General features: G+C 48.3%; 3 protein-coding genes across 10 annotated transcripts; 1 reads left to right on the top strand and 2 right to left on the bottom strand.

Moving 5' to 3' along the window:
* Positions 1–847: 847 nt before the first annotated feature.
* NKAPD1 (NKAP domain containing 1) lies at positions 848–8,479 on the bottom strand. 3 transcript variants are annotated; one of them, XM_053269257.1, is made up of 6 exons: positions 8,342–8,479; positions 7,606–7,683; positions 7,292–7,392; positions 6,346–6,504; positions 4,279–4,332; positions 848–3,519 (listed from the first exon to the last, which is right to left on the bottom strand). In XM_053269257.1, exons 2-6 carry the CDS (start codon positions 7,672–7,674, stop codon positions 2,994–2,996), a joined length of 909 nt encoding a protein of 302 aa, XP_053125232.1. In that variant the 5' UTR covers positions 7,675–7,683; positions 8,342–8,479; the 3' UTR covers positions 848–2,993. The 3 variants fall into 3 exon arrangements, with proteins under 3 accessions (XP_053125232.1, XP_053125234.1, XP_053125233.1); XM_053269259.1 differs by lacking the exon at positions 4,279–4,332; XM_053269258.1 differs by lacking the exon at positions 7,292–7,392 and having other exon boundaries at positions 8,342–8,473.
* A 43-nt stretch (positions 8,480–8,522) lies between these two features.
* On the top strand, positions 8,523–13,423 carry PIH1D2 (PIH1 domain containing 2). 5 transcript variants are annotated; one of them, XM_053269254.1, is made up of 6 exons: positions 8,523–8,670; positions 10,148–10,348; positions 11,125–11,248; positions 12,085–12,330; positions 12,498–12,790; positions 12,921–13,423. In XM_053269254.1, exons 2-6 carry the CDS (start codon positions 10,175–10,177, stop codon positions 13,056–13,058), a joined length of 975 nt encoding a protein of 324 aa, XP_053125229.1. In that variant the 5' UTR covers positions 8,523–8,670; positions 10,148–10,174; the 3' UTR covers positions 13,059–13,423. The 5 variants fall into 5 exon arrangements, with proteins under 5 accessions (XP_053125229.1, XP_053125230.1, XP_053125226.1 ...); XM_053269255.1 differs by having other exon boundaries at positions 8,529–8,670; positions 10,145–10,348; XM_053269251.1 differs by having other exon boundaries at positions 8,550–8,692; positions 10,145–10,348.
* Positions 13,424–14,152: 729 nt separating this feature from the next.
* DLAT (dihydrolipoamide S-acetyltransferase) lies at positions 14,153–26,476 on the bottom strand. Of its 2 annotated transcripts, XM_053269246.1 has the most exons (14): positions 25,897–26,474; positions 24,389–24,490; positions 23,867–23,991; positions 22,818–22,983; positions 22,152–22,278; positions 21,552–21,733; positions 20,660–20,801; positions 20,495–20,562; positions 19,387–19,488; positions 18,512–18,619; positions 17,511–17,626; positions 17,082–17,244; positions 16,776–16,912; positions 14,153–15,872 (listed from the first exon to the last, which is right to left on the bottom strand). In XM_053269246.1, the coding sequence occupies exons 1-14, from the start codon at positions 26,161–26,163 to the stop codon at positions 15,743–15,745; spliced, it is 1,935 nt and encodes a 644-aa protein (XP_053125221.1). In that variant the 5' UTR covers positions 26,164–26,474; the 3' UTR covers positions 14,153–15,742. The 2 variants fall into 2 exon arrangements, with proteins under 2 accessions (XP_053125221.1, XP_053125222.1); XM_053269247.1 differs by lacking the exon at positions 19,387–19,488 and having other exon boundaries at positions 25,897–26,476.
* Between the last annotated feature and the right edge of the window lie 500 nt (positions 26,477–26,976).

The following is a 26,976-nucleotide window of genomic DNA, read 5'->3' as shown; positions in this document are numbered from 1 at the left end:
TTCCAGATCTTCCTGCTCACTTGGGTGTGATTTGAAATATGGTCTCTATAGCTATGATTATAACCAAAATGTAAATTAGGTCAGATGTAGTAATGCCCAGTTCTAGAGCCTGTGCCAATTTAAATCAGTTTCATGCTGAACTGAAACCAGTTTAATTGCTCTTCGTAAATGAACACTTACCATTCTGTTCAGCTCTCTTATCCCTGTCAACAGTGCAGTTTGAGCACATTCTGTGGTAATCCTTGGGGAGAGATATGGGGAATTGCAGAATGTGTTGGCAGTATAGTGTACACACAGTGTGATAGCACCTTTTGCAGGTGCCGGTGTCTGTACAGTGTGGTGCTGAACTAGAAGCCCATGACTATTCTGGAGGTTTACTTTGAAGGAAGATATACAAGGCCACCAGCTGCATCTCCTTTCAGAACATTCATACTTTGCTGTCCAAGTTCACCCTCCAAGTGACTTTCCCAAAACCTTAACTCTCCTCTCTGGGTCCCCAAGCCAAATACACTCCCTTGGCAACATGATCACCTCTCCCTTCAGTCCTTACAAATTCAGAGACTCTGCACTTTGTTGATGGCTGAAACCAACACTATGTTTATTCTCTCAGACCACTGAACTTAATGCACATAAAAAGAATGTGTTAATTAAGAAATAAGTTCACTTGCTTTTATAGCAATACACTAGAATTATTTTCAGGAAAAGTTGCATATGTGCTGGTGTGCCACACAGGAGAGAAAGCCTGGCATTCTAATAGCTGGAATAAGATTATTCCACAGATGGGGGTGCCAGACAAATATGTTTGTGGAGGGAGGCCAATTAAGGAAGCAAGAGGCTTATGGTCAAGTCGAGTTCCAGCAGAAGGTTTACTGTAGTAAGGAAGTAGTCAGGGCCCATGTAAACCACTGAAGGCTAGGAATGGGGTAAAAAGGTTGAGCCCCCAATCTACCCAGCCCATTTTCCTGAGTTTGCATATCTATACTACAAACTTAAGTTTACAGCCACTCTGTTGTTGGGGCTTCCCATGGCATTCTGGGAATTGTAGTTGGGTGAGGGTGCTGAGAATTCTGCTGGCTGTCCTAAGCCATCCTGGATAATACAGTTCAATGCAGGAAAGGGGGATGACAGTTAAGCCAGGTTAGGTCTGTGGTGTAGACACGCTCCTGAGAGGATTGGAAGCAACAGCAGGGAGAGGAGGCTATGCGAAGTACTGCAGTGTGTTCCTTTGCAGCTACTGGGCTCGACATTGAGCCAGCCCCGCCCCCCCCCCGCTTGTCACAGTACAAATCTACCTCGCCAGCTACCCTTTTAAGCCAGAGGTGTGTGCATTCTGGAGGCTGGGAAAGGTTCCGCATGAAGGTCAAACCACACTCGTCAGCTTCCACCATGTAACATTCAGGGGCTGGCTTTCCATTTCTTAAGTTTACATCTCTAGAGATACGTGCCACAACAGAAGGGGCAGAGGGACTCAGTTTCCTAGACTCAGCCACACCAACGAAAAAAACAAAAAACCCTGCTGCCCACATGCCCTGCCATTTCCTTGACATTCACCACCCAAAATTTCCCAAGGAGTGAAGTTTGCCTCAAGGGAAGTCTTTGGAGCCAGCATCTTGGGGGAAAGGCTGATCCCAGCAAAGATGGCAATAATGATTTTCCAGAAGGAACAGCAGATGCTATTCAGAGCACCTTTCTGAGGAAAGAAGGCTATGACATTCCATCCAGAACACTGCGGGGGGAAAGTGATGGTTCACTCTGCTAGGCCCTACTGCGGCCTGCCTTATAAAGAATGATTTATCTGAACCTGGCCAGACACCCCAAGGCACTCGTCAGTTGTCCCAGGTACCCTGCTGCCACCACCTGTTCATCTGCTTAACCACAGCCATTTACTCAAGAGAGACACATAGATGAAGAATGGAAGCCCTCATCTGTAAAACAGATGGCAAGAGCTTGTGGGCAGTTTGGGGATCTTTCTATTCTCTCGTCATTTATTGCAATTCGATTTTATGTACTGGCCGTTCAAAATATATATTAAGTTTTTAAAGAGACAGGGGGGCCTATAGTGATAGAAAGGATTGGAGAGGGGACTAGGCCTCACAGAGCAACTGCCTTTCCTAAACAGGAGAGAAGCCCAGGAAGCTCAAATCAAAGGGGCCAATCCAGAGGACTGGGTGGAGATTTCTGGCTCAGCCAACAGCAGAGGTTTGGGCTTGTTGGTTAGTCTGTCCCAGTTGGGCCCTGAGGAAGCAGCAGGCTGAGCTGTTGGGGATAAGAAGTTAGGACCAAGTCAGTTAAATGTGTCAGGGAAGTTATTTTTCTTTACTGATTGCTTGGAATCTGCGCTGCCAGGTTAATGAACACTCTCTCTTACAATCTGTTTTATCAAAAGACAATTGTTCTTATTGCGTACCTGTTTAATCTGATGATAAATCCTTGTTGCTCGAGTGTGCTACTCTTCATTTTGGGTCTGCTTTAGTCAAACACCTTTCGAGGCCTGGGACTGCTCAGCCCTTTTTGGGAGGCTTTTGCCAATTCCCACCACCACCACTTGCCCAGGGAACCTTATATGGAGAGTGGGTTTTCCCACCTCAAAATAAAGTGGATGGTGTAAATCCCTTACAGACAAGGATCCAACCCCAGTGGAAACCACCGCCCCCGGCTCTGGCAGGAGTCATGACATTCCTTGCTGTGCTCCCCAAGAGCAGCGTTCTCCAATTTAAGAGTTCTTCTCATTGTAAACAGAAGGTTATTCGGCTTGAATCTGGGGTGACAAAACAGGAGCCTTGGCGGACAGCTCCTTTCTTTTCCTAAAGAGTTTCTGACCAGTGTGAAACTGAAAGGTGCCCCCCTGAACAGCAGCGAGGTTTGCAGAGCCCAGATTCAAGAGCCGCTGCATAGCCAGTTCAGAGCACAGTTTGTTCCAGGAGGGCAGTCTTTTGAGTCAAGCCCTCCCAGCCAATACACACACAGACACGGACGGAGTGGGTGCCCTCTGGTTAGTCCTCGTCAGAGCTGTCCTCTGAATACTCATCGGCAGCCACTTTCCAGTTCTTCCTCTTGCTGCGTTTCTCCTGCACCCCTTCGCCACTCCTGTCCGACAGAGACACGTGGCGTCTCCTCCTCTTCTTCCTGGGCGGCTTCTCCGGTTTCTCCTCAGGCTCACTGCCCTCAGAGCTGCTGGAGGTGCAGCTGCCTGCCCTGCTGGAGTCACTATCTGGCCCTGAGGAAGAGGCTGGCGGCTTGGCGGATGCTGCTGCTGCCGCCTTCTTGGCTTTTTTGTGGCGTCTCCGCTTTTTCTTCCGGGAAACACCTTCCTCTGAACATTCAGTGTCCTGGGAGGAATCAGACGCCACATTCGGCTGCTCTCGCTTCTGCTTCTTCCGCTTTTTGTGAGATTTCTTTTTCCGCTTCTTCTTGTGCGATTTTTTTGCTTTTTTGCTTTTGTGCAACTCAAGAGAAGACTGTTTCCCGGGCTGAGATTTTCTTTTCCCATTCACAGAGTTTTGTTCATCTGGCTGATCACTGTAAACGAAACCAAGAGGGTAAAAGCTTTGGGTATATTATTTAAAACACTATTTCTAATATGCCCGCCGTATTCCCCAGACCTCTGATAACAGAGCAGGCCTCGGTTAGTTCTCATCAGACAAGGCTGCTCAGCACCTAGGTGATCCAGTGCAGAGATCTTTCATCTTTCTGATATGGCTCACTTTTCAACAGTGTGGGACCAGAGCACTTAAATGGAATGGCTGTGTCAATCCACCCACAAGATACTTTTGATTGCCTCTGCTCAGCCCTCCCAAGACCTTCACCCTCCTTATCAGGGTGGAAGGGCACGTGGTTTGCATGCGGACGGTCTCAATCCTTGGCATCTCTAGTGAAAAGGATGAGACCACAGAGAGCCACTGGCCAATCACTGCAGACAATACTGAGCTAGGTTGGCCAATGGTTAGAGTCAGAAGACGGCAGTTTCACAGGGGAAAGGCTGAAGATCAGTGGTAGAGCCTAGAGCTCTGCATACAGAAGGTCCCAAGTTCAGTCCTTGACCTCTGCAGGGATGGCTGGGACAAATCTCCTGGAGCCTCCGTGTAGACAATACTGAGCTAAGTGGACCACTTCTCTGACTGAGAAGGTATATTGAACTCGTGAAGCTACATTTCAATCAGGACTCTCACTTTTGCCCAGATTAAGAGATAAGACTACTTAATTATATGCTCTGCATCTACCGTCATTTTAAACACAGAAATAAGACATTCTGTTTTTCAGCAAGCTTATTTGCTTTACCTGTCTGTATCAAATTCTTCTGGATACAACTCTTTGTAGCCACTGTGGCCCCACCTGTAAAAGAACACCAAGCCATCTAAGAGGGCTGTAAACATGAAGCATCCCAACACAGAGCCAAGCTACATGAGCAGAGAAGTCACATAACGTCAGCACAGAGGAGGAGGAATTGCCCATTTGAGTGCTACAGTGTCCCGACTTCACAAGATTGCTTTGAGGGCAAAATGTAAAGTGCTTTGCAGATTCAAAAAGCAACAGAACTAAAAGATTTTATAGTTTGCTCCTCCAACTCCAATTCTCATCCCCAAGGCTATACGGGGCCTCCAGATTCAGGGGCAGTATACCAGTTGCTGGGGAGCAACAGCAGGAGAGAGCTGCTACCTTCATGCCCTAACATGAGAAGAAGCCCTGCTGGATCAGGCCCAAGCAGGCCCATCTAGTCCAGCAGCCTGTCTCACACAGTGGCCCCACCAGATGCTTCTGGGAAGTCCACAGGCAAGAGCTGAAGGCATGCCCTCTATCCTGCTGTTGCTCCCCTGCAACTGGTATTTAGAGGCATCTTGCCTCCAAGGCTGGAGATGACCTATAGCCCTCAGACCATTGATAGATGTCCTCCATGAATTTATATAAGCCCTTCTTAAAGCCATCTGGGCTGGTGGCTGTCACAGCAACATGTGGCAGAGAATTCCATGTGTACTGTATGAAAATGTACTTCCTTTTGTCAGTCCCAACTTTCTTGGCAATCAGTTTCATGGGAAGACCCCTGGTTCTAGTGTTATGCAAGAGAGGACAAAACATTCTTTCTATCCACCCTACACCATGCATAATTTTACAGACCTCTATCATATTGCCCCTCAGTCTTCTTTTTCTGAATGAAAAGGCCCCAGGCATTGTAGCCTTACCTCACAAGGAAGGTGCTCTAGGCCCCTGATCATCTTGGTTGCCCTCTTCTGCACCTTCTCCAGTTCTATAATGTCCTTTTTGAGGTCTGGAGACCAGGACTGTACACAGTACTCTAAGTGTGGCCGCACCATAGATTTGTATAAGGGCATTATAGCAATAGCAATAGCAATAGCACTTACATTTATATACCGCTCTATAGCCAGAGCTCTCTAAGCGGTTTACAATGATTTAGCATATTGCCCCCAACATTCTGGGTACTCATTTTACCGACCTCGGAAGGATGGAAGGCTGAGTCAACCTTGAGCCCCTGGTCAGGATCGAACTTGCAACCTTCTGGTTACAGGGCGGCAGTTTTACCACTGCGCCACCAGGGGCTATTATGATAATAGTTTTATTTTCGAGCCCCTTCTTAATAATTCCAAGCAAGGAATTGGCTTTTTTCACAGCTGCCCTCCCCTGGTCAATTACCGACAGCTCAGACCCCAACAGCATATATGTGAAGTTGAGGGTTTTTGCCCCAATATGCATCACTTTACACTTGCTTACACTGAACCACATCTGCCATTTTGTTGCCCACTCCCCCAGTTTGGAGAGATCCTTTTGGAGCTCCTCACAAATTCTTTTGGATTTCACTACCCTAAATAGTTTGCTGTCATCTGCAAACTTGGACACTTCACAAGAGCACTGGTCCCAGTACAGATCCCTGCAGGACTCCACTTCTTACTTCCCTCCATTTAGAGAACTGTCCATGTATTCCTACCTTCTGTTTCCTGTCCTTCAACCAGTTACTGATCCACACATAAACATGTCCCCTTATCCCATGACTGCTAAGTTTTCTCAAGAGCCTTTGGTGGGGAACATTGTTGAAAGCTTTTTGGAAGCACTCTGTACATTGACCCCTACTAACTGAGCAAAGAGGCAACTTCAAAAATGGCGATTATCTTGTATCCAGCAGTGGGGAGAGCAACTTTCCCTCCTTAGCCCAGCACAGCATCCCTCCCAGTGGCTGATGCAGTCTAAAAAGAAACATAATGTAGGCGCCAGCAAGTCCTTTTGGGACAGGGAACCATCTTATTTATTTCTCTGTGTAAACTGCTTTGAGAACTCTTGTTGAAAAGCGATACATAGATATTCATAGTAGCATGGATGAAACTTAAACTTTCTGACCTGTCTGGCATGTTAGCTTCATATTCATAGAGTTTCCTGTTCCAGTATCGGGCATGGCGAAGGTCATCTTCCATTGTCTCTGACACAGGAGCCAAGTTCTTCACCTTCCACTCAGCATGTTGGCTCTCCTCATCAAATCCATCACTACGCATCCGGCTACTGCAGAGGCAGAGAGAGGAGTCACTTTACAGTGGTCATTTTTAAGGGAAGCGTTTTCTATGGAAAGAACTGTGGAAGAGGCAAGACACAGGACAGAGATCAGGGGAGACCAAGCTCAACATACAAACTTTGTCTTCTCAGAGACATGTAGCCAAGGCACCCGACAGCTGGAATTGGTTATCAAATTAAAAACAAAGAGAGGAAACCTCACAGTACACAAAGGATCTCCTCTTTATTTCTGTTGCTGGTGCCTTCCCACCTTGCCTGCCTAGGTTTGCAAAGTGCATCAAGAGCAGACAGCTCTTCCACCAGAGCAGCCTTTCCTGAAGAAGTGCTACAATAATAGCAGAAGTTACAACCAACCAACTTTCCTCTGAAGTGAAATTATAGATTTGACCATGTTTACGACCCCTTATTCCGGAGACAGCTACAGTTCCTTTAAAAGCTCTGCATCTAGAAGAAACCAACTGCCTCACTTCAGTTCTGTTGCTGGCAGGCTACCAGACCCTTCCCGTTTCTGTCATAGCACGTGGGAACGTGCCCTGGTGGGGAAAATGACAGACAACTAAAAAGCCACAGGACTGACTGGGTGAGGCGGGTGGGGGGGCACATACTTTGAGTGGAACAATTGCATCCCCCAAGCAGCACATGGCAGCCCTAACGGAGGAATCATCTCCAATCACATGCACCAAGAAATGAAGTCACCAATAGCAATGTGCTGCCAAAGAGACAGCTTTAGTAACGTTTCAAGGGTGAAGAGTAATTTGTTAATGCAATTAAGTCCTACCTGGAACAATTAGAGAGTGTTCTCTTTTGCTTGCCCCAATGTACATCTTGGGTTTGCTTTTCCCATTCCCGTATTTTCCACATTTCTGATTCTTCTTGAATCTGAGACACATTAACACGCACACATTAAGGCTACAATCCAAAACACACTGATTGGGGAGTAAGTCCCATTGAACTAGGGGGACTTCTGAGTAAGCATCCATAAAACCATAAGACTTCACTGTAAATAAAGCACCCAAAGCAGCAATTCTAAAGGAATGATGTGTGTCGATTTCCAATATGGGAACTTAGGCAACAAAACATACAGTTGCATACCTTGTTATGTGCATCAGTGTGACGAATGACATTTCGTAGGAGGACTTTTCCCAAAGGGATCCGAGACATTCTTTAACCCTACACAAACAAAAACAAACCCTGTAAGCTTAGCAGATGATCATGTACAAGTTTCTGTGGAGCAGAAAATATCTTTTTTTTTTTTAAGCAAAAGAAAAATGAAGCAATGGCTGTTTAGAAAAGGAGCTTGTAATGTAATTAACAAAAGTTTGCAACCAACAACAGTTATGTGTATATTAATGTCCCCCATGTAGAATGGGGCAGCTGCAACCAGATTAAGGAGCTCAAATACTGCAGAAAGACACATGCTCAAAATTGTGCCCTTTGTTGATCGCAGGTGGTCTCATTTCCTTCACACTAGGGAGGTTTTCACAGGGCAGCTCAGAAATCCTTAGCGGCCATTGCAAGACATGGGAATGGGGAGCATGGCATTCTGCTTCCAGATGGGATCAGCCTCCACATTTAGGGGGATGTCTGTGTCCATATGGAGCTCCCTGTAGGAGCCACCATAGAGGCTCTGGCTCAAATCCCCGCTCAGGCACAGAGTTCACTTTGGGCCACTCATTCTCTCCCAGCTTGGTCTACCTCGCAGGGCTGTCGAGGGGATAAAAAGGGGGAAGTGCGGGAAGAAGAGAAAGAACCACTCCCCGATCTCCTTGGAAGGCGGACTCGATCACAACAGCAACAAGCAAGCCAGCAGGCGCAAGCGCCTCCTCACCAAACGCCAGCGGCTCTTCCCAGGAGGACACGCGTCATAGGCGAACCCCCATTCACACGTTCCGCGTGCCCAAAGCTCTCAGCTTCCCTTGGAGACAGGCGGAAGAGGGCCTCGGTCCTTTCTCTCTTCCCTCTGAGCAATTCCAGGCAGGAGTCTCAGCCGGGCGAGAGGCAGCAGCTGGAGCTCGTCGAGCCTCGGAACCCGGAAAGCGAGGGTCGAGCGAAGCCGGGGAGCGGAAGAACAAAGCACGTGGCACTTCCACTTCCGGTCGAGCCTTCTTCCGGCCGTCGCCATGGAGACGGCTTGAGCCAGCATCGTTTGTCGAGCCGGTAAAGGAGGAAAAAGGGCTGGGTGGGTTCATATATTATTATTTCTTCTTCTTGCTCTAAGTTGCAATCAACAGGCATAAATGATTATAGCAATTATTCATTGCTCTTAAAAATAATACCTTTTCGCGCTTTTCAGTATTTATTTATTAGAAATATTTATACCCCTCCCCCCAAGTTCACTATTGCTCGGGGCAATTTTTTTTTTTAAGTTAAAAGGTTTTTTCGTTCTTCGCCTTTTACTTAACTTTGAATTTGAAACTTTTAAAAAAATCAAAAGGCGGTTTTAACTTGGTTTTTTAACTTTAAAAATATATATATATTGCCCCGAGCAATAACATATGTATAACATGGTGGGGGGAAGGGGGGTTGTCTTTTTAATTGCTGGCGGGGGTGGGGATGTTATTGCATATATCTGGTAGGTTTCTGAGTTCTTGGCTTGCATAAAACCACATTTTTAAAAACAAGTTTCAAATTAAAAGTTATAAGTAAAAACTTTTAATTTGAAACTTGTTTTAAAAAATGTGGTTTTATGCAATCCCTCCCCCACCCCCGTCAGCGATAAACAAAAGACACACACACACCCCCGCTGCCTTAATAAGCATTATTATTAGAATACTTTTAAACCATTGTTCTAGCACTCATCCCTTCTGCCACAGTCTTTGGCTGCAATTTTAAGCCTGCTTACTTGGAAGGCAGTAAACCCATCAAAGTCAGTAGGGCTCCCTCCTAAGTCAACACAGGAATTGGGGACCCTCATCTTGTTCTTAAGAACAATCCATCGTGTGATTAGTACCCAACCCCCTCCCCATGGCTAGGTTTCTTGCTGTGCTGTGGAAATGCAATAATCTTTAGTTTAATGTTTCTGCAATACTCTTTAAAGGTGCTGTTGAGCAGTTGTCTCAACAGTCTTTAAAACAACCCATTCCCTGTAAAGTAGGCCAGCATTACAGACTTTGGAGGGTGAGGCTGAGAGAGAGTTGGATTTCCTAAAGTCACATAGTGTGCTCAGGACTGGGTTAAGTAAGATCTGAACTAGGGAGTTTGGCTCACAGCTCACCCTCATAGTTATTGTGCTACACTCCTTTTCCACAGCTGAAGCTTTCTCCACCACTGCATCTCTCTGCCAGGCAAAACTGTACCTGCTGCATTCCTGCCTGCCAAGTAGCTGTTTTAAAAGGACAGGAGCCTTGTCAGAACTAAAGATGCCAACCAGAACCCTGTGACTCTTAGTTTTTTAATGCTTCCCTTTTTTTTTATGAGAGAGGAACTGAGGCTGAAAGATGGTTTTTGAAAGATGAAGAGTTTAGTGAAAGCTTTCTAAGGACTGCCACAATAAATAACCCCCCCACCCACCCAGTTAGACTTCTCACCACTACCAGAGAGATGAGTGCTACAAGGCCCTGCTGTGTGACTTCAGAGCTCCTTGGATCAAGCAACTCTTCTGCATAATTCTCTACCCTCTCCTGTGTTGCAGCAGCATTTTCACACCACCAGAAAGACCATCATGTGTCACTCAGAAGACATGCTGACCAAGGCCACCCAGCTCTGGACGATGCTGGACGACATGGCTGAGAGTTCTCCCGAGAGCTACCGCCAGTTCATGCAGCAGCAACTAATGGACGCCAAGGGCTATTATGCTCCCCCTGAGCCAGAACTATGCCTGGAGGCCCACATCTTGGTATGTTAGACAGCTGTGGAGCATGAAGGAGAAAGCTATGGGGCTGAAATATACTAGGCAGTTGTAACAGATTTGCCTTTCATTGAGCCTTTTCTCACGAGCAGTGAGAAAAGGCTGCAGGGTTTGTGAGGAGGAAGCCCTGAAGAGCTTACCTTCCCACAGACGATCCGTTGCTTTCCCTTGGGTGGGCGGATTGCCCACCCAGAGGAGCACCGGCTGCTGCCGGTAGCTCCGGGGGCCGGGGTACGTTGCAAGTGCACGGTGCATCATGGAGATCCCCCTCCCCCCGCCGTCCCTGAGGGCACTGCAGTCTGGCAGCCGCTTTCCCAACCTCATTTTGGAGGGAGGTTCCACAAGCAGGTTTGCTGCCGGGGTGCTGCCAGGATCGGGCCTGATCCTGGCAGTTCACACACACATATGCAAAACCGAGCTGGGCTCCCTTAGCCCAGTTTTGCACGTGTTTGTGAATAGCCTCATAGTCTGTTTGCAAACTTCTGAAACCCCTCTCCCTCCTCCAAAACAGTTTTTGTTTATTTGCTTTGGGAACTGGCAGGATGAATAAAACCTAACAGATGAAATTGTATCTTTTTCAGTAAATACAAAAACACAAAGTTGCCTGTGTCTGAGGCCACAAAGTAAACACATCAGAGGATACAAACCAGAGGTTGGCTGTGTTCCTGCAAGCAGTTCATGCCCAAGTGAAGCTGTGTTCCTTGACCGTTATTAAATTAACAAGCCTGCTTTGATAATTAAGTGGTTTTGGATTCTTTTTGCAGGACCCTACTGAAAAACCATTGTTCGTTAACCTCTGCAGGTGGAATAAAGTCCCAGCACCCCAGTCACCATCTGACCCAGTACCTGTGCGTTCTAGCAAAATGGAGGATATATCCAATAAATCAGGTGAGCTTCTTTGCTCCAGGAAGGCTTAATGGGTGCGTGGGTGTGGCACACTTCTGCTGAAGGTCACTTTCAGAGTACTGAACATGCTCCATTCCCAAAAGAGGTACAAGAGAACCCCATTATCAATGGGGGTTCCATTCTGCAGGGGGCAGATAGTGAAACCGTGGATAATGGGACATTAGGGCAATGAGAAGTGTGTGTGTGATTCCTGGCCCAGCAAAAAATGGGATGAGAAAGTGGGGACAATTGGGGGTGGGAGGTAGGGTTGTGCTGTACCGTATTATGTCTCCAGCTGTCCAGCAATGCCCCCCCAAAGTCCAAAATCAGTTTTTCTCTATGAAAAAAACCACAGGTGTGTTTTTTCATAAATACGAGCCTCAAAATGACTCGTCCTTCAAAATGGCAAGTGGAAACTACCTCAGAGGTCATTTTTGCTCATCCCCAACCCACAGATATGCGAGTCTTAACCCTTTAATTGCTAGATTTTTTTCATATATACTGAGGTTGCTGTATACCATTGTTTAATCTTGGGAGTTTTATTGATAAAGTTGTTATTGTGAGCCACCTTGAGGAGCATTTTGGCAGAAAAGCAAATAATTAAAAACACACACTAGAGAGATGGTGTCAGCAATGGATGTAATGGTATTAAATCCTTTGTGAGCCAACCAAATGACAAGGTAACATGAATTCCAGATGCAGCCACCTGGGCTCAAGAACAGCAACATAACTTTACTCTCAAACAGGTTGCTAGCCTTTACACATGACTGCAAAGCTCCCACCTTAATGTATACGCCAATGTTCAAGTTGCAGTAATAGTGAACTTGTCCTCTTCCCAGGGGCTTACAGCATCCTTGCTCTCGCATACAATCCATCCATTCTCGAGAAGGGAAAAGAAAACCCGGCAGTGAGGGACCAGTTGATCCATCTGTCGCTCAAGTACATAGAGGAGCATTTCAGAGTTGTTCTGTCCCCCTGCTACAGTATCGAAAAATTTAAACTGAAAGGAAGCCTGGAAAGGATGAGGCAGAGCTTGAGGGGAGGGCAGGCCCCAGTGCCTCTCTCCAAACAGAGCACGAGGCAAGGTAAGCAGCTTTCCAATTCTCTACTCACAATGGCCATCAGGTTGGGAACTGCTGGGTGCTTATGCCACTTAACTGGATACCAGCACACACACAGTTCCTTTGTGCAAGCTGAAGTATGAGTGAGTAGCCAGGAGCTCATGTAATGTACAATTTTTTTTTTTTTAAAGTAACTCCATCTATGAAAGATTCATCTGTGAAAGACTTAATGCTCAACCAGTTGAGAAACATCACCGCAAAGGAAGACAGCAGTGATCTTAGTCTGCTGATGGAGAACATCACACCCTCAAAAACGAGGCTTATTGAAGAGATTTCTAGTACAACTATGCCAGAGGAATCCTGCACACCAGTCTATGCATTAACCACCAGCAAAGACGAACATGGGAAACCCCTGAATGTTGAACTGAAAGTTGAATTGCCAGAGATACGTTGCATCTCTGAATGTAGCCTGAGTGTTTCAAAGGTAAGTCAGTCATGAACTCTGGTTAAGCCCCACTGCCTTTTCCCTTGACAATCTTGTTCCTATCTGGCATCTGTTACCTGTCAACATTACATGCAGTTGTATACAAAAGAAACCTTTATTTCAATTTTAGGATGATGTGTTGATTGAATGCCCTGAAAAATACAGATTACACCTCAATCTCCCACAGGCTGTGAATGAAGAAGCAACAGCAGCAACATTTTATAAGAGAAAAGGTGTTTTGCTTATCACAATGCCCATTTTGCAGTAGAAGTTATGTTAAAGAGCATGGCTGTGTGTGTGTGTGATGCCTATTCAACACTTCCAAAGACCTTACATAAGTCCACTGGCTACTAGCCTGTATTTTGCCCTTGTGTCTTTGAGCAGAAGCCCAGTTGCCCTTTGGACAGATACAGCACTCAGTAATGCTGACAGATGTGATATGCTAGTTAAAAACCAACTCATACTAACAGAATGCTCCAACATTTACTTGAAATACTTATTTCTAGAATTTCTAACATAATGTATGAACTGTGCAATGCAAAACTGCAAAAGCTCACCTTTTAAAGCAGTAGTAAACTTTAGATTGTGATCAGTTTCTGTATTAACTGAACAATAAAACATTAAATAAGTCAATGCTTTTAGTGGCTTCTGTATTTAAACTTTAATACTGAACATTCTGAAACTTCAGTATTCAACTGGAGAGGGAGCAGACAGGCAGTTTCCCCCCGGCACTGCCTGAAGAGATGGTACATAAGTGGCAGATGGTCATGTCCTAGGATCTGCAAGTCTTTGAGGCAGCCCCTGCTAAAGGTAAACAGGTTTGAGCCTGGCCAGTCCTTGCACGGGAGACCACCTGGGAACCCTAAAGACACCACCCTCACATTCCAGCATGGAAGGAAAATGGAATATAGATGTAATCAGGGCAATGGACTTGCCCCTTAATTCCTGAATCAAAAGTGGACTTGTTGCTGTAACTGAAGTGGCCCATCCTGCTTTTCAGTGACAGCAATCAATAAAGTGCTCTAGTAGACCTCAAAAGAAGAAAACCCAAGTGAAAAACTGCAGTTTCCTTTTTGATAAGCTGGCAGTAGGCCCATGGTCCCTTACACGAAACTCACTCAGACTGGATCACCAGAGAAAAACCAGAATACATTTCAAGGCTTTGATTCTAAAAATAGCTGAGCAGCATCCAGAGCAGCTACAGTCAGTGGCACAGGCCAGCTGCAGCCCATGTGGCAAGCCAGGCTGAAGGCAGCTTTGTTTGTTGACCCAAACAGATAAGTAGCCTACCGAGTCCCCCCACGGGCAGCAAGATCAGTTCCACACACTTCAGCCAAGAAACAAAGAATGGAGACAAGGAAAAACAGTCTGAAACGCCAAACATTTAATGCAACACAACTTAGCCAGCCTGGAACAAGAGTATGGACAATTTGAAATAGGGTTAAGTGCAACTTGCTTCTCACCAAAAACAAATGCAAGTTTCTAGGTATAACTGCAACTGAACCAACAAAACATTCGTTTAGGTCTCAGAAAAATATTTAATGTCCACAGTATCATCCTTGAATGTTATTTTTAGTGGATTTGGTAGCACAACTACAAGAGACAATACTTAATGCAATGCATATGGTACAGAGTAATTTGGGGTATATTTGTTTGTCTATTTGGCTCTTTGGGTCATGTCACTCAGCAGCTACACATGATCCTCTTTTAAAACGTGTATTTCCTTTGGAAAGCAAAAACAGGAGAGTTTTCCATTAATGCATCCTTCCCATTAGAGGACATAATGATAAATGCATTTGGCCACAATCTCAACCAAAAGAAACCCCTTCAAGCAATTTCATTTTGTACACTATATACATGTCCAAAGAAATTCTGCCACTTCCAAGAGGCTGCAGTGGGTAAGACAAAGTTCTTACAGAACCATGACCCCAATCCAAAGAAAGGTAGTAGTGTCTAACTGAAGGGACTAGGGCACAGGATCAAGGCCGCTGGGCACAATTCAGCAGGACAATGTCTTCTGCACAAGCCTTGTTTAAATGAAAGGACAAGGCCCTGCTGGATCCAGACCGCTTAGAACTTCCTAGGTCAAACTGTTTAAGACACAAAACTCTAAAGTTGGAATCCAAATGAAGAGGCCATGCTGGTTCAACATTCCAGTGTCTCCGTAATGGCACTAAGTCCCTGCACAATGACTCCCACTTGAAGTGATGCAGAATTTGCTAACCTAGCAGGGAAACTGCCTCTTCAAGAGGAAAGCTGTGATGCAGAAAACATGCTAGAACTGTGAGCATTTACCAGGAGGGACATATGTTTGTTCAGAGGCATACGTGCAGTTCAAAAACAGGCTTTGCCTGCTTTACCTGTGGGCAGTCTGAATATACTGTAGCTTGCTTACTGTGTTAGAAGCGCTGAATCCCCCAAAATAAACTGAACCATGAACTGTTAAAGGGGCCTGTTTGACTAGATCTCTACTAATTAAGAGACCAGTGCACAAACAGGCAGGCTCACTCCAGTGCTAGACTGGAGATTTCAGCCACCGAGTCTGGTCTGGGAGTTGTTGTTTCCCGTCACAATCCAGCTTCCTTGTTTTTGAGGGCACGGAAGGGGCAGGTCAGGTTGCTGGGTGGGCCTGTGTTCCCTTGCTCACAAGCATATGCTCCTTCACATGATTTCAAACACTTTGGACTTTAGAAGGGAAAGCATTTGCCAATTCATAGCAAATTCAGTATAGTTGTACTTGGCTCTGGAAAGCTCTTGCAAACTATTTTAATCTGTACAGCCGAGAATAAAAATTACCAGCAGCTGTATACATAAATATCTCTTTTTTTAAAAAATAAAGAAAGGGACATTTGTTTAAAAGTCTAAACACTATGTATATGTATGTATATATATATAAATAGTTTCTTTAGAATGAAGTGATGTGACCTAAGTCAGTCCTGGGGGGCCTCGAGATTATAGCAGCATCGTGGCTGGCTTCTCAAGGAGCTTCTTGAACTCGGCGAGCCACTGGGCGCCAACGGCTCCGTCTACCACGCGGTGGTCACAGCTAAGCGTGACTGACATCACACTGGCCACGTCAAACCTGGGGAGAGAGAGAGAGAGAGAGAGAGAACCCAAATGCTTAATCTTCTGCAGACCCAGGTCAGTGGACGCTGAGTTCCTAGAGCAGTTAGAGGGACTGACAAGAGGAAAATCCACGTGCAATGTCTCTGGAAGGCACAGGGGTCTGTGTCTAGAGAGGGCGGTCTCGGGCGCACCAAGATGGCCCAGCAAGTGGGAGCAGTTGGCCCACATGAGCACAAACTCCTCCACTGAGGAGGGACTGATAGCATTTTGACAAGAATTAAGTTTTCAAAGTTTTCTAGAAGCAGTTAGTTGCCCCACTGAAGAACTGAGGTTTGGAGTAGGGTTCTTTAATCCATTCCACTTTGCACCTATTGACTCCACTGCCTTCTCTACCCCATTGTCTAGCTGCTGTTCGGTTTTGCCACAGCTTCTTATATCAAATAAAGCATGCAAAATGTATACTAGAGCAGCCCAGTCCTTCACTTGTTTACTTGAAAGTGTGTTTCAGCTTGTAACTAACTAAAGCTTTAAGGGAAGTTTATCGCTTGGCTTTCAATCTGTTTAGTACAGCAGCTGATGATGAATCCGAGTCACACTGCAGTGCCCCAAACGACTTTTCTAAGGATTTGACAGTAGAAAGAGAGTCTCTTTCAGGAGGTGGAAAATTAGGAAAAAACCAAAGCTGCCGACTTATTGGGTTGGATCCTAACCTTCTGTACTGCCATGCTTTGTGGCTCAAACCTCCTTCCAAGACGACCGGGGTGTGTGTCTGTGTGACCACAGAGTGTCACAACATGAAAGATTAGGATCCATCCCACTGTCAGGCTGGAAATCTTTCATATTTTGCAAACTATGGAATATTCCCTCGTACATACCTGAGCCATTCCCTTGGGTATTAACTCTTCAAAAAGGCACTTACCCTTTTTCGTTATCTGCTGGAACTATCCTTTTCTCAGAAGCACCAACTGCCAAAATGCACGCCTGGGGGGGATTGATTATGGCAGAGAAGTTCTTAATCCCATACATTCCTAGATTTGAGACTGTAAATGTCCCTCCCTGCAAGGAAACACAGACACCAACACTGAATTGCCAGTGGTTACACATGGTGTGTTATCAGACATGGAATGGGGAAAGAGCGCTCTGAAAAACTGTTTCTTCATTGATTCCCAAACATGCTTTGCACCTCCCTAAAGATTCAGAATGACTCCAGTGCCACATTCCTCACCTGAAATTCATGCGGCTGTAGTTTGCCTTCGCGAGCTTTGGTTGCCAAAGTTACAATATCTTTGTTAATGGAAGCTAGTCCCTTGATGTGAGCACTAAATACAATTGGGGTTATAAGTCCTGCTGGGGTACTGACTGCAACACTGACGTCGACCACGTGATTTCTGGAACACACAATGTGGGGGAGAGGAGGGGATTTCGTTACCATGAATCTGGCAAGACTCAAAATGGCGGCGAGAATTTAAAATAGACAACGGAAAGCACTGGCAAAGTAACTGTGCCTTCTCAATATATTTCCCAAAAAGGGATCAGACAGAAGCTGAAGTGCCCTCTATCGTTGCAATGCCCCTTTGGCCAAGAGCTCCAGCATGCTCTTCAGGATGACTCTTCATTTCAGACTTTAACGGCTTTCTCAAGACTGCACACTTACTGCCTAATGACTGTGTCCAACCAAGAGGAATTTGCTTCGGGCACCTTCATACAAGCCAGAGCTGAAGCCTTAATAATGAAGTCATTGACCGAAAGTTTAGTGTTCTGTGGCATCTCCTGCAATGACAAGACAGAGGGTGGAAATGCTTGCAAGGCTATTTATTTCCCAGAATCACCAAAGAAAGTTAAAAAGAGAACCAATCCACACAACCAGGTTTTCTACAATTTCAATGTTCGTGAGAAACTATCAGACCAACTACTACAGATGAAGCCATCTTGTTTAGAGAAGTCTCATGAGCCAGCACAAGCAAGCGCAGGCTGAATGTCCTTCAATACAGCCAAGTTAATCAGACTGGGGAAAGCCAGGTCACTCCATTCAGAAGACTGTGTCTCCCATTTGCTTCTAGTTTTATACACACCACCCTCCTCTCCAAGTCAAACTCCAGATTAAAAGGTTTTAATTTCAATTTAGCAGAGTTCCGTTTCAAGACTGCTGTTGTACTACTGCCCCGGCTTCTGTCCCACTTATGCTGGATGCCCTTTGGGGGTATCAGCCATCCCGTTCCCCAGGGCAACCTCTGAATTAGTCATCCGTCCCTTCAAGCCTCCAGTCTCATGTTACATATTCTGCTTTTTTTGGCTCGGAACGCAAAGTGGTGGGAAACTTGAAACCTGAAGGATGTATGTGAACCTCTACACTGCTGGAATATCCATGATTGCCAGGCAGGGTACATAACGTACTTTAAACATCTAGTTTTCCACAAAGGGAAAACTCAGAAGGAAGCACTAAGTTAAGGGTTCTCTGACTTGGGTCCCCAGATGCTGTTGGGCCACAACCACCAAAGGCCACCGTGGCTAGAGATGGCGAGCGTTGTGGCCCAACAGCATCTGGGGACCTGCGTTTGAGGACTCTTGCACCAAGTCATTTATACAGAGATGCCAGGAGCAGCCCCCGGTGACACAAGAGGCCCTATCCAGCATGCCACCGCAAAAGCACATTACCTGGTTGAGTTCTTTCCTTAGCACCAGTATTTCTCCCATGTCTACATCAACAGAGAGGTAATAGTGAGGTATCGTTTGCTTAGACTGCATCAAACGCTGGGCAATCACCTGCAGGCGAAACACGGCAGGCAAGGCGGTAAGCACCACGTACTTTGCGAAGGAACTTGCAAACTGAGGTTTAGCGAACCTACAGCCTCGCCACCCTTTTTACATAAGTGCACCACACAAGAGCTGCCGCCCCGCCCCCCACTTCCTTGCCCAAACCCACCTTTCCTGTGAAGCCTTGGCCCTGACCCTTAATCCTCACCCCCAACTGCAACAAAGCATACACAGGGGCATTTGCTCACATTAGTCCTTTACTACCCTTCTCTCCATGTTCCCAAACACAATTCTGGTTGTAAGCGTCTCAGGGCAAGGACCGATCATTCCTCTGTAAAGCGCTACGCACATCAGGGGCAGAGTTAGTAATCACGACCCATTTAGTCTATATATTTTAAATCTTGCTTTTCGATGAAACTAGATTCAAGGCAACTGACAGAAACGTTTATAGTGACAGAGCAGCTAACAAAGGGGCTGCGTGGATGCAATGCTTATGCCTCTCCCAGCTCCCTGGTGTTCCTCACGCTGCTGCCGCCACTCTTGGGGAAGCCCAAGCAGAAACAGCCCAGCCTCAGGAAGTCTGTGGCTAGACAGCAGCAGTTATCTACAAAGATGATTAATCCTGCCCTGACGGAGTGGCGATGATATTAAGAGTCTCTTTCATGAGTGTCTGCTTCTGCCAGCGCCTCTCCCAGTCTTCCGTTCAGGCCCTTCAGATCTAAAGATTTCTGGCAAGAGGCATTTGCAGTGACTCCCACTTCAGGCCAACGCCTTACCTTGCGAATATTGCTGATGGGAATATCTGTGAAGACGCCTGTGGGAGGGGCTGCAGCCGCTGCTGCTGGGGCAGCCAAAGGAACAGCCTCTGCCACCCGGGCCTGTATGCAGAAAAACCTTTCAGTTACAAGCACTGGGAGAAAAGACTCAACAAGTTGGGGAGAGCTCAGGTTATTCCAGTTCTAGAGTGCTGCCATCTCTTGTACGGGACAAGAGGAGAGCTTTGAGGTCCTACTCCTTTCCTATTTTCGTATTTCCTTCAGTCTACAGAATACTCTGTTTCCAATTTCTATGCCTCTGCCTTCAAACACAGTTTAGCGAATTACAGCCCATGGCTGATTACAAGGGCTGTAAGCATCTCTGAAAGCAACGGTTTGTTCAGGAGAGGCTGGCTGTAGATGGCAGGAAAGGATCTTTGGAGATCTGTGAATCAAGGGAAAGAGAGACCAAACAGGCGGGGGAGAGAGAGAGTGTGTGCGTGTGCGTGCATGCACACGCACATACGGATGCCAAGCTTTGCAAGTCGATCTGAGCTATCCAAGTTCTAGGCAAGTTGTGTTCTCATAAGAGTCCTGAATGACTTAACACACAGCCCCACATAGCCAAAAAGAAAAATCCTGAGAAGCAACACACAAGGTGCCACCAGTTCAGGCACACCCCTTGACTTGCTGCGTTACCTGGTGGTGAACATACTCACAGGCATTCCATCACATGACCTAGGGCTGAAGCTTGGCATATGTTGGGCCTTGATGTCAGCCCTGGCTCAGCTAACACTTTGGGACAACCCTCAACATTTTACTAGGATCCCAACTCTTTGGATGGGTCTATCATTTTGATGCAATTAAGTTGCAGAAACTGCCCTTAGGAACATAGGAAGCTGCCATATACTGAGTCAGACCATCAGTTCATCTTGCTCAGTTCATCTTGCTACATAGACTGGCAGCGGCTTCTCCAAGGCTGCAGGCAGGAGTCTCTTCCAGTGCTCACACTTCTAGTCTCCCTTTCATATGCAACCAGGGCAGACCCTGCTTAGCTAAGGGGACCAGTCCTGCTTGCTCCCACCAGCTCACTTCCTTCCTTATTGCTGCAGACTGAAGCGCTACTTACCGGGGCAACCTTAGTTGGCACAAATGAGTCAATGTCTTTCTTTGTTATCCGACCATCCGGTCCTGTACCTGGTGGGGACAGGCAAAATGGACAAGTGTTTCAAGCAGCAGCTAACCAAGTGAACCAGAGGTGGAATCAGAGTGATGAAAAGGGAGGATAACTCACCTTTCACCTGTGAAACATCAATTCCTCTCTCTGCCGCCAGTTTCTTTGCCAGGGGGCTGACTACGACCCTCCCTTTATGGCCAGGAAGCTTGGCAGAAGCAGGGGCTGCTGGCGAAAGAGACGGAGCAGCCGCCACTGCTGCCTTGAGGGAGAAAATAAGGCAGAGCAGTTAGCCAGAGGCCGCCTCGTTGATGCCGTTAAGAATTCCCTTGTGTTCCCATTTCAATCTGCACTCAGCCCTGGGCAGGGGGTACAGACCTAGGTAAAGATCATTGAGGTCCACCATGCAGCAGAATGGTAGAATTGTGCCAGCACAGGCATGGCCTGAGAATGCAGGGTCCTAATAGGAGCTGGTCTGATTGCCCCTCTTACTTGGAAGAGGCAGGGGAGACAAAAAACGGTATGAGCCGGAACAGACACGTTGGTCAGAAAGTGGGCTCCACACTGAGCAAGTCAGGAAGAACCCACCAAGAATGAAATCTGGCCTTCTCCCTCAATCTAGTTTCTCTCTGAACTGACCTGTAGACTCTTTGCCTGGAAATATCTGAAATATCAAGACCCCAAGAGAGAGAGAGCAGCGTGCAGAAGCAATTTTGCATCTCTCCAGTGAAGAATGACGCAAGACAGAGGCTCTCAAGCTTGGGTCCCCAGTTATTGCTGGACTACAATTCCCTCCATTCACAGCCCCAATGGCCACTGTGGATTATAGGAGTGGTAGTCCAACAACATGCAGGGTCCCAAGTTTCAGAACCCTTGATAGAAGGTTGTTCCCAGCAGTGGGAGTCTCCCACGTAGGAGAAGCAAACATCTAAAGATTCTGTGTTCAAACTCAGGATGGGCCCCCAACACTTCTCTTTTCCATTAGAGAAATCACCAAGCAGGTTGTACCTACGGGACTAGGTGGTGGCACTGGTGGTTTGAGATCTACTATTCCAGCATCCCTGTAGTCAGCAAATATAGGAATGTCAGCCTCCTTCTCCACTATGATACAGAGGGGGGTTCCCAGGGGCACGTCTCTCGTGCCTTCTGACACCAAGATTTTTGCTAAGTAGCCTTCTTCTTGCACTTCAAAACCTTAAAGAGGAGAAAGAAAGTCTCTTTTTGGGAGAAAAGAACAGAGACCAGTCCTGCAACCCACACCATCCTGCTATACACATCCACCTCGCCCCCCACACCAGAAAGGTCAGTTTTAAAACTACTACAAAATAAAGAATTAATTAGCAAATCTGGGAAATGCAACCCAAAAGGCACCACTGAGATCTTCACAGCTGCTCACAGTACAAAAATGGAGGCTGGTGCTCGATTTCACAAAGAGCTGTATCACGACACACAGCGACACACAAGAGCATGTTAAGGCATCCTGCTTCAATGGCATCACCCAGTTCTACAACAAAGCAGCAAGGAGTCCTGCCTCGATCACCTGCCCTTTGTGAGAAGTGAACAGAAGAGCAACCCCAAACTTTGACTGATTTCGGGTCTGGACATCTCTCACCTATTGTCGCTTTGTCCGTCTCGATTTCTGCTAACAAGTCTCCTTCGCTCAGCTTGTCCCCAACCTTCTTCTCCCATCTTTGAACTGTGCCCATCGTCATGGTGGGTGAGAGAGCAGGGAGAAGAATCTAAGGAATCGGAGAGCGTGTAACAGCCTTTATGCAAAGAGCTCTACAATTCGGCAACAACAATCCTTGCGACCAGGGCCGCTCTGGCTCTGCTTTGCCTCCCACCTGCCGCAAGGGTTGACATTTTAAAAGGAGACCCGAGAACCCAGCTACACCACAGACTTCCAGCTGATTCCTTCAGCTCTTGCACCTTCTCACAGGAGGCGGCATCAGGCCTTCCCACCAACATGAAAACAGCATCCAAAGGAACTTCCTGGCTCTCCCTCGCTGCATGGACGAATGCAGCCAAATGTCAGAAAGTTCCACCGGCAGGGAACAAAGTCAGATAACCGATATCATCACCTCCAAGAAAAATTGCTACATATCCCTCACTACCACATCCCTCAGCCCCCACTGCTCCCGCAAGCGAGACTCACGGGCTTGTATTGATTCTGCAGCGCAGAAAAGGGTGCAAAGTTTAAAGGCCAAAGGAATGGAACGAAATGATGATGGAGACACCCAAAGAGTAACGGAAGTAGCCATGAGGGCCTGCACCATACCTGCATGTGGGGAGGATAGGAGCTGCCCGGAGCCTGTGCGGATGGCTGAGCTGCTGCTGGGGGCGTGGAGGAAGTTGGCGCTGCTGCAGGAGGAGGCACTGAGGCTGCTGATGCACTTGCTGCTGGATCCAGGGCATAGTTCTTGAAGGCATCGACAAGCTCAGGCCTAGGAGAAGGCAGGAAGCAGACAAGAGCCAACACAGAGAGATGGCACACTCCAAGCCACACTTCATGGCCATCCTCCACATCATTGCCGCTCAACAGCTGCACGCACCACAGGAGCTGCCTTCTGCCAAGTCAGACCTTTGGTCCGTCGAGCTCAGTGCTCTCCAAGGTCTCAAGCAAGAGTCTCTCCCAGGGAGTGAACCTAGAACCTTCTGCACGCAAACATGCAGTTGCTCTTCCACTGAGCTAAAGCCCAATCCTCCAAGGCAGGGCTGCACAACTATGGCCCACCAGCTGTTTTGGGACGATGACGACGACCCCACCCCAGCCCCATCCAAATGCAAACCAAGGTGCAGCCTGCTTAGCAAAGGGGGCAGTTCATGCCGACCACAAGACCAGCTCTCCCCTCCAGAAGAATGCTAGCAAGGCAATCTAGAACATGGGGGGGGGGCTGCTTTCAGTTTAAGGTGGAAGAGCTGAAAAAAGGAGAGGCAAGGCTGAATCTGAACCCAGAACCCATTTCAATGCAATGGACCATGAACATGAAATGCAAGTGCCTCTTGTAGGCTACTGAACAGCAGCAAGCAGCCTCTATACATCTTGGGGAATGGAGAAGAATCCAAAATAAATAGGTCTTATTTTAGCAGCTTTACCACTGAGGAAGGGCAAGCAGAAGGTTAACCAATACAAGACAGTGCAAATGTCCAGGAAAAACGGTTTTGCTTCTATGGAGGATTTGACAGAGGACTGTAAACTGAGGGGAGAGAAAAAAAGGAGCGGCTAGTCTAGGAAAATCAAGTAGTTTAGTAAAAAGAAGAGAAGTAGTGAAGGACCCTAAAGCATAGGCTAGGCAATGAGGGAATTCCATGAAAACACGAACTCACTTGTCCACAGTGATGCATATTATGGCTCCTATGGGAACATCCCGCGTTCCTTCTGCCACCAGGATCTTGGCCAAGTAGCATTCTTCCAGGCTCTCAAACCCCACAGTTGCTTTGTCTGTCTCCACCTTCACACACAGAGCAATCTTGTTATAGCAAAAAATACCATGCCATTTATATGAGCTTCCCCTAATCTCCATCAGATCAGGGCTGCAAAACTTGGCCCTCCTGCAGAGGCTGGACTACAACTCCCAACGTCCCCGACTGTGGCTGGAGACAGTAGTCCAAAAACAGCCAGAGGGCCAAAGTGATGGGCTCTGCATTAGATGGAGACCCTCAGTGCGCATGTGCATTCAGAGTGGGGCCTTCCTGATTCAACCTGAGCAGGATCTAAAAGGAACTGAGCGGACATCCAAAAACGTGTGCACACCTTAGGGAGAACAGAGGTCAAATCCAGAACAAGCTTGTACCAAGGGATTGGTTCGAAAAGCTACTGACTAGCAAGTTATGCCATTTTCAAGGTACCTCTGCTATGAGGTCTCCTTCCATGATTTTGTCCCCTTCTTTCTTCTCCCAGCGTGCAATGGTCCCCATCTGCATTGTAGGGGAGAGGGCGGGCAAAGGCACCTGCAAAAAATAAAATGGTCAAGAAGATAGGCTTTCCATCCTGGGTGCAAGGATGGGTGACCCTCCGCACAAGCCAGCCCCTGCCCTTGGCTCAGAATTTCTGCACCAACAGGGCTTCTCAGTAAGTATTCCCCCCTCAGAGTATAACCAGTTTGGGGATGCCAACATTAGCAAATAAATCATTCCTGCAACAAAGCCGGGTGAAGGCATCCTCAGGCACTGGTCACAGGAGGGTGCCCTGTGATAAGGAAGAAGAGGACCCCAATGCCCTGGATCAGGAGATGCCCAACACCACTGAGCAGACAGTCACCCACCCAGTGGAGGGATGGCCTGGAGAGGACCTCTGTCCATCAAAACACAACCGATGACAGAAGAGAAAGGGGTCCCAGGGAGCAAAGAATTATTATTTGTATACTGCCTCACCCAGAAACTAAGTGCTGTAGAAACTACAGCACCATGACAGGCCCTGCCTGGAGCTTCACAGCACAGAACAAAACCTAGTTTTGAATGCAACTCTTTTGACGGAGAAGGATATATAAACACAACTGACCAAGCGTGAAACACAAAGCAGCCTGTGGGCAAGGACAAGGGGCCTGTGCAGGAGACGAGAGTCCTAGATACAGGGTTGTCTGCTGGTCGCCAAGAAGACCGTGAGAACAAGAAGCTGCAGTGTGCCCAAGACAGGGTCCTCTCCAGTCCTCCCTCTAACAGAGATTTCCAGATGTTGTTGACTACAACTCCCATAATCCCCAGCCAAAGGCCATTACATCAGGGGATGCTGGGAGTTGTAGTCAACATCATCTGGGAATCCCTCTTAGAGGGAAGACTGGTCCTCCGCTGCCCTCAGCTTAATTTCTAGAGAAGAGCTGAAGCCCGGCCCAGACATCCCTGATGCAGCCCGTGGAACTGCTGCCCGACAGTCCCTCCAGCTGCTCAGCAGCACAGCTCGACCCAGACAGACGAGCCTTGCTATATATACTCAACAGGCCAGCGAGAGAAAGGACATGAGCAGGACACCAGGGAGGCAGAAACCCACCAGGGGCGGCGGGGTGGAGGTTAGGCCGGACGATGGGAATTGTAGTCCAGCAACATCCTCCCATCTGCACACACACACCCGCCCAAAGTGTGAGAATCCCTGGCGTGAGCAGCAGTTGGAGGAAGAGAAGCCCCCTCTCCCCCCCCCCCGGGTTATAGGGAGGAAGGAAGCAGCCTCCTCCTCCCCCCCAGGCGCCACTGGGGAGGGGACCCCCGAGCAGGAGGAGGAAGAGGAGGAGTTTCCACTCCCCAGAACCCCGCCTGTCCTTGGGAGGGGGCTTCCCCCCCCAGGCCTTACTCATGGGGGTGGGGGCTACGGAAGGGGGGAGCAGGAACGGCAGACACCCCCGCCCCGCCCGGCTCTCTCTCACCTTCTGGTGGGGCGGGTGGCTGCACCAGTGCCGGGCGGGCTGGAGCCGGGGCGGGCCCCTCTGCGGCGGCTGCGGCGGCGGCGTCTTCCCCCCGGGGGGCCTCCCCCAGCAGGAGAGGGGGCAGGCGGAGGAGGCCAGGCCCGTCCCCCCAGCTGCCGCCGCGCCCGCGCCGCCGCGCCAGCCTGGCCCCTCCGCCCGCGCCGGCAGCCGGGCCCGCCGCGGGGCCGCGCACTGCTGGGCCACGCGCCTCGCCAACACGCGCCACATCCCGCCTCCGCCCAGCAGAAGACAAACGAGAGGAAGAAGCAGCAGCAGCAGCAGCAGCAGCAGGGAAGAGAGAAGAGCCGCCGCGGCCGCCGGGCAGCCTCAGCAGCCCGCGATGACCTCCCGCCCGCTTCCCTCCTCGGAGCGGGCAGCGCCGTACGGCGAGAGCGGGGGCGCGACGCTGTCGCAAAAGGGGCCGCCGAGCGCGCCCGGGGAGGGGAGGAAGGGAGGCAGGCGAGCGAGCGGGCAGCCCCGCCCTACAGAGGCGCGCGTGCGCGTCCCCCAGGCGTGCTTCCTGCTGCGTCCGTCTTGGGTGATGCCGGGTTTTTCGCCCCATTCAAACCCTTCGTAGATTCAACAGGTGTTAAGCGGAGGAGGGAGGAGGAGGAGGAGGAGGAGGAAGTCCTTAAAGCCACCGAGCTAGAAGAGCGACGGCGAGTCCTTGAAAGAGCTCGGAGACCAGAGGGGCGTCTCCAGGGTCTCTGTGGAAGCAGCCAGAGAGGGAGCCGCTCCGGTTTCCAGGGGGATCCCGGAGCCCCCCCTGGGTCGAAGGCCGCCTTGGTGGGGGAGCCCCCCCCCCGGTTTCCTCCTCCAGCTCTTCCTTGGGGACTCCAGGCCAGCCGGTCCTGGGGGGCTGGCAGCCCCAATTGCCCGCCTTTGGGAAATGGGGTCATTAATGGCCGCTCCGCTGCAGTTCAGTCACAGCCTCAGGCTCGCCAGCCCTGCCCTAGAATAACGGCCAGCCAGCCATCCGAGTCATATTCCGTTTCACGGTCCACACCATTTACATACTTATGTGTTTTATTATTATCCTGT

The sequence above is a fragment of the Hemicordylus capensis genome, chromosome 8 (genome assembly GCF_027244095.1).
Source record: "Hemicordylus capensis ecotype Gifberg chromosome 8, rHemCap1.1.pri, whole genome shotgun sequence".
NCBI lineage: Eukaryota > Metazoa > Chordata > Lepidosauria > Squamata > Cordylidae > Hemicordylus > Hemicordylus capensis.
Note: the sequence above shows the minus strand (reverse complement) of the source record. Positions and strands in the feature narration are given on the sequence as shown.

What these genes read in the sequence shown, in the direction of transcription:
- NKAPD1 (XM_053269257.1), bottom strand. Translation starts at nt 7,674, where the DNA reads ATGTCTCGGATCCCTTTGGGAAAAGTCCTCCTACGAAATGTCATTCGT. An exon ending in ACACTCTCTAATTGTTCCAG is followed by an intron (nt 6,505 to 7,291) that starts GTAGGACTTAAT and finishes CTGCCTCTGCAG; the next exon opens with TAGCCGGATGCGTAGTGATG. An exon ending in GAAGAATTTGATACAGACAG is followed by an intron (nt 3,520 to 4,278) that starts GTAAAGCAAATA and finishes TTTCGTTTACAG; the next exon opens with TGATCAGCCAGATGAACAAA.
- PIH1D2 (XM_053269254.1), top strand. Translation starts at nt 10,175, where the DNA reads ATGTGTCACTCAGAAGACATGCTGACCAAGGCCACCCAGCTCTGGACG. An exon ending in GCCTGGAGGCCCACATCTTG is followed by an intron (nt 10,349 to 11,124) that starts GTATGTTAGACA and finishes TTCTTTTTGCAG; the next exon opens with GACCCTACTGAAAAACCATT. An exon ending in GGATATATCCAATAAATCAG is followed by an intron (nt 11,249 to 12,084) that starts GTGAGCTTCTTT and finishes TCCTCTTCCCAG; the next exon opens with GGGCTTACAGCATCCTTGCT.
- DLAT (XM_053269246.1), bottom strand. Translation starts at nt 26,163, where the DNA reads ATGTGGCGCGTGTTGGCGAGGCGCGTGGCCCAGCAGTGCGCGGCCCCG. An exon ending in AAGGAGACCTCATAGCAGAG is followed by an intron (nt 23,992 to 24,388) that starts GTACCTTGAAAA and finishes CTGTGTGTGAAG; the next exon opens with GTGGAGACAGACAAAGCAAC. An exon ending in CCATCAGCAATATTCGCAAG is followed by an intron (nt 18,620 to 19,386) that starts GTAAGGCGTTGG and finishes TTTCGCCTGCAG; the next exon opens with GTGATTGCCCAGCGTTTGAT.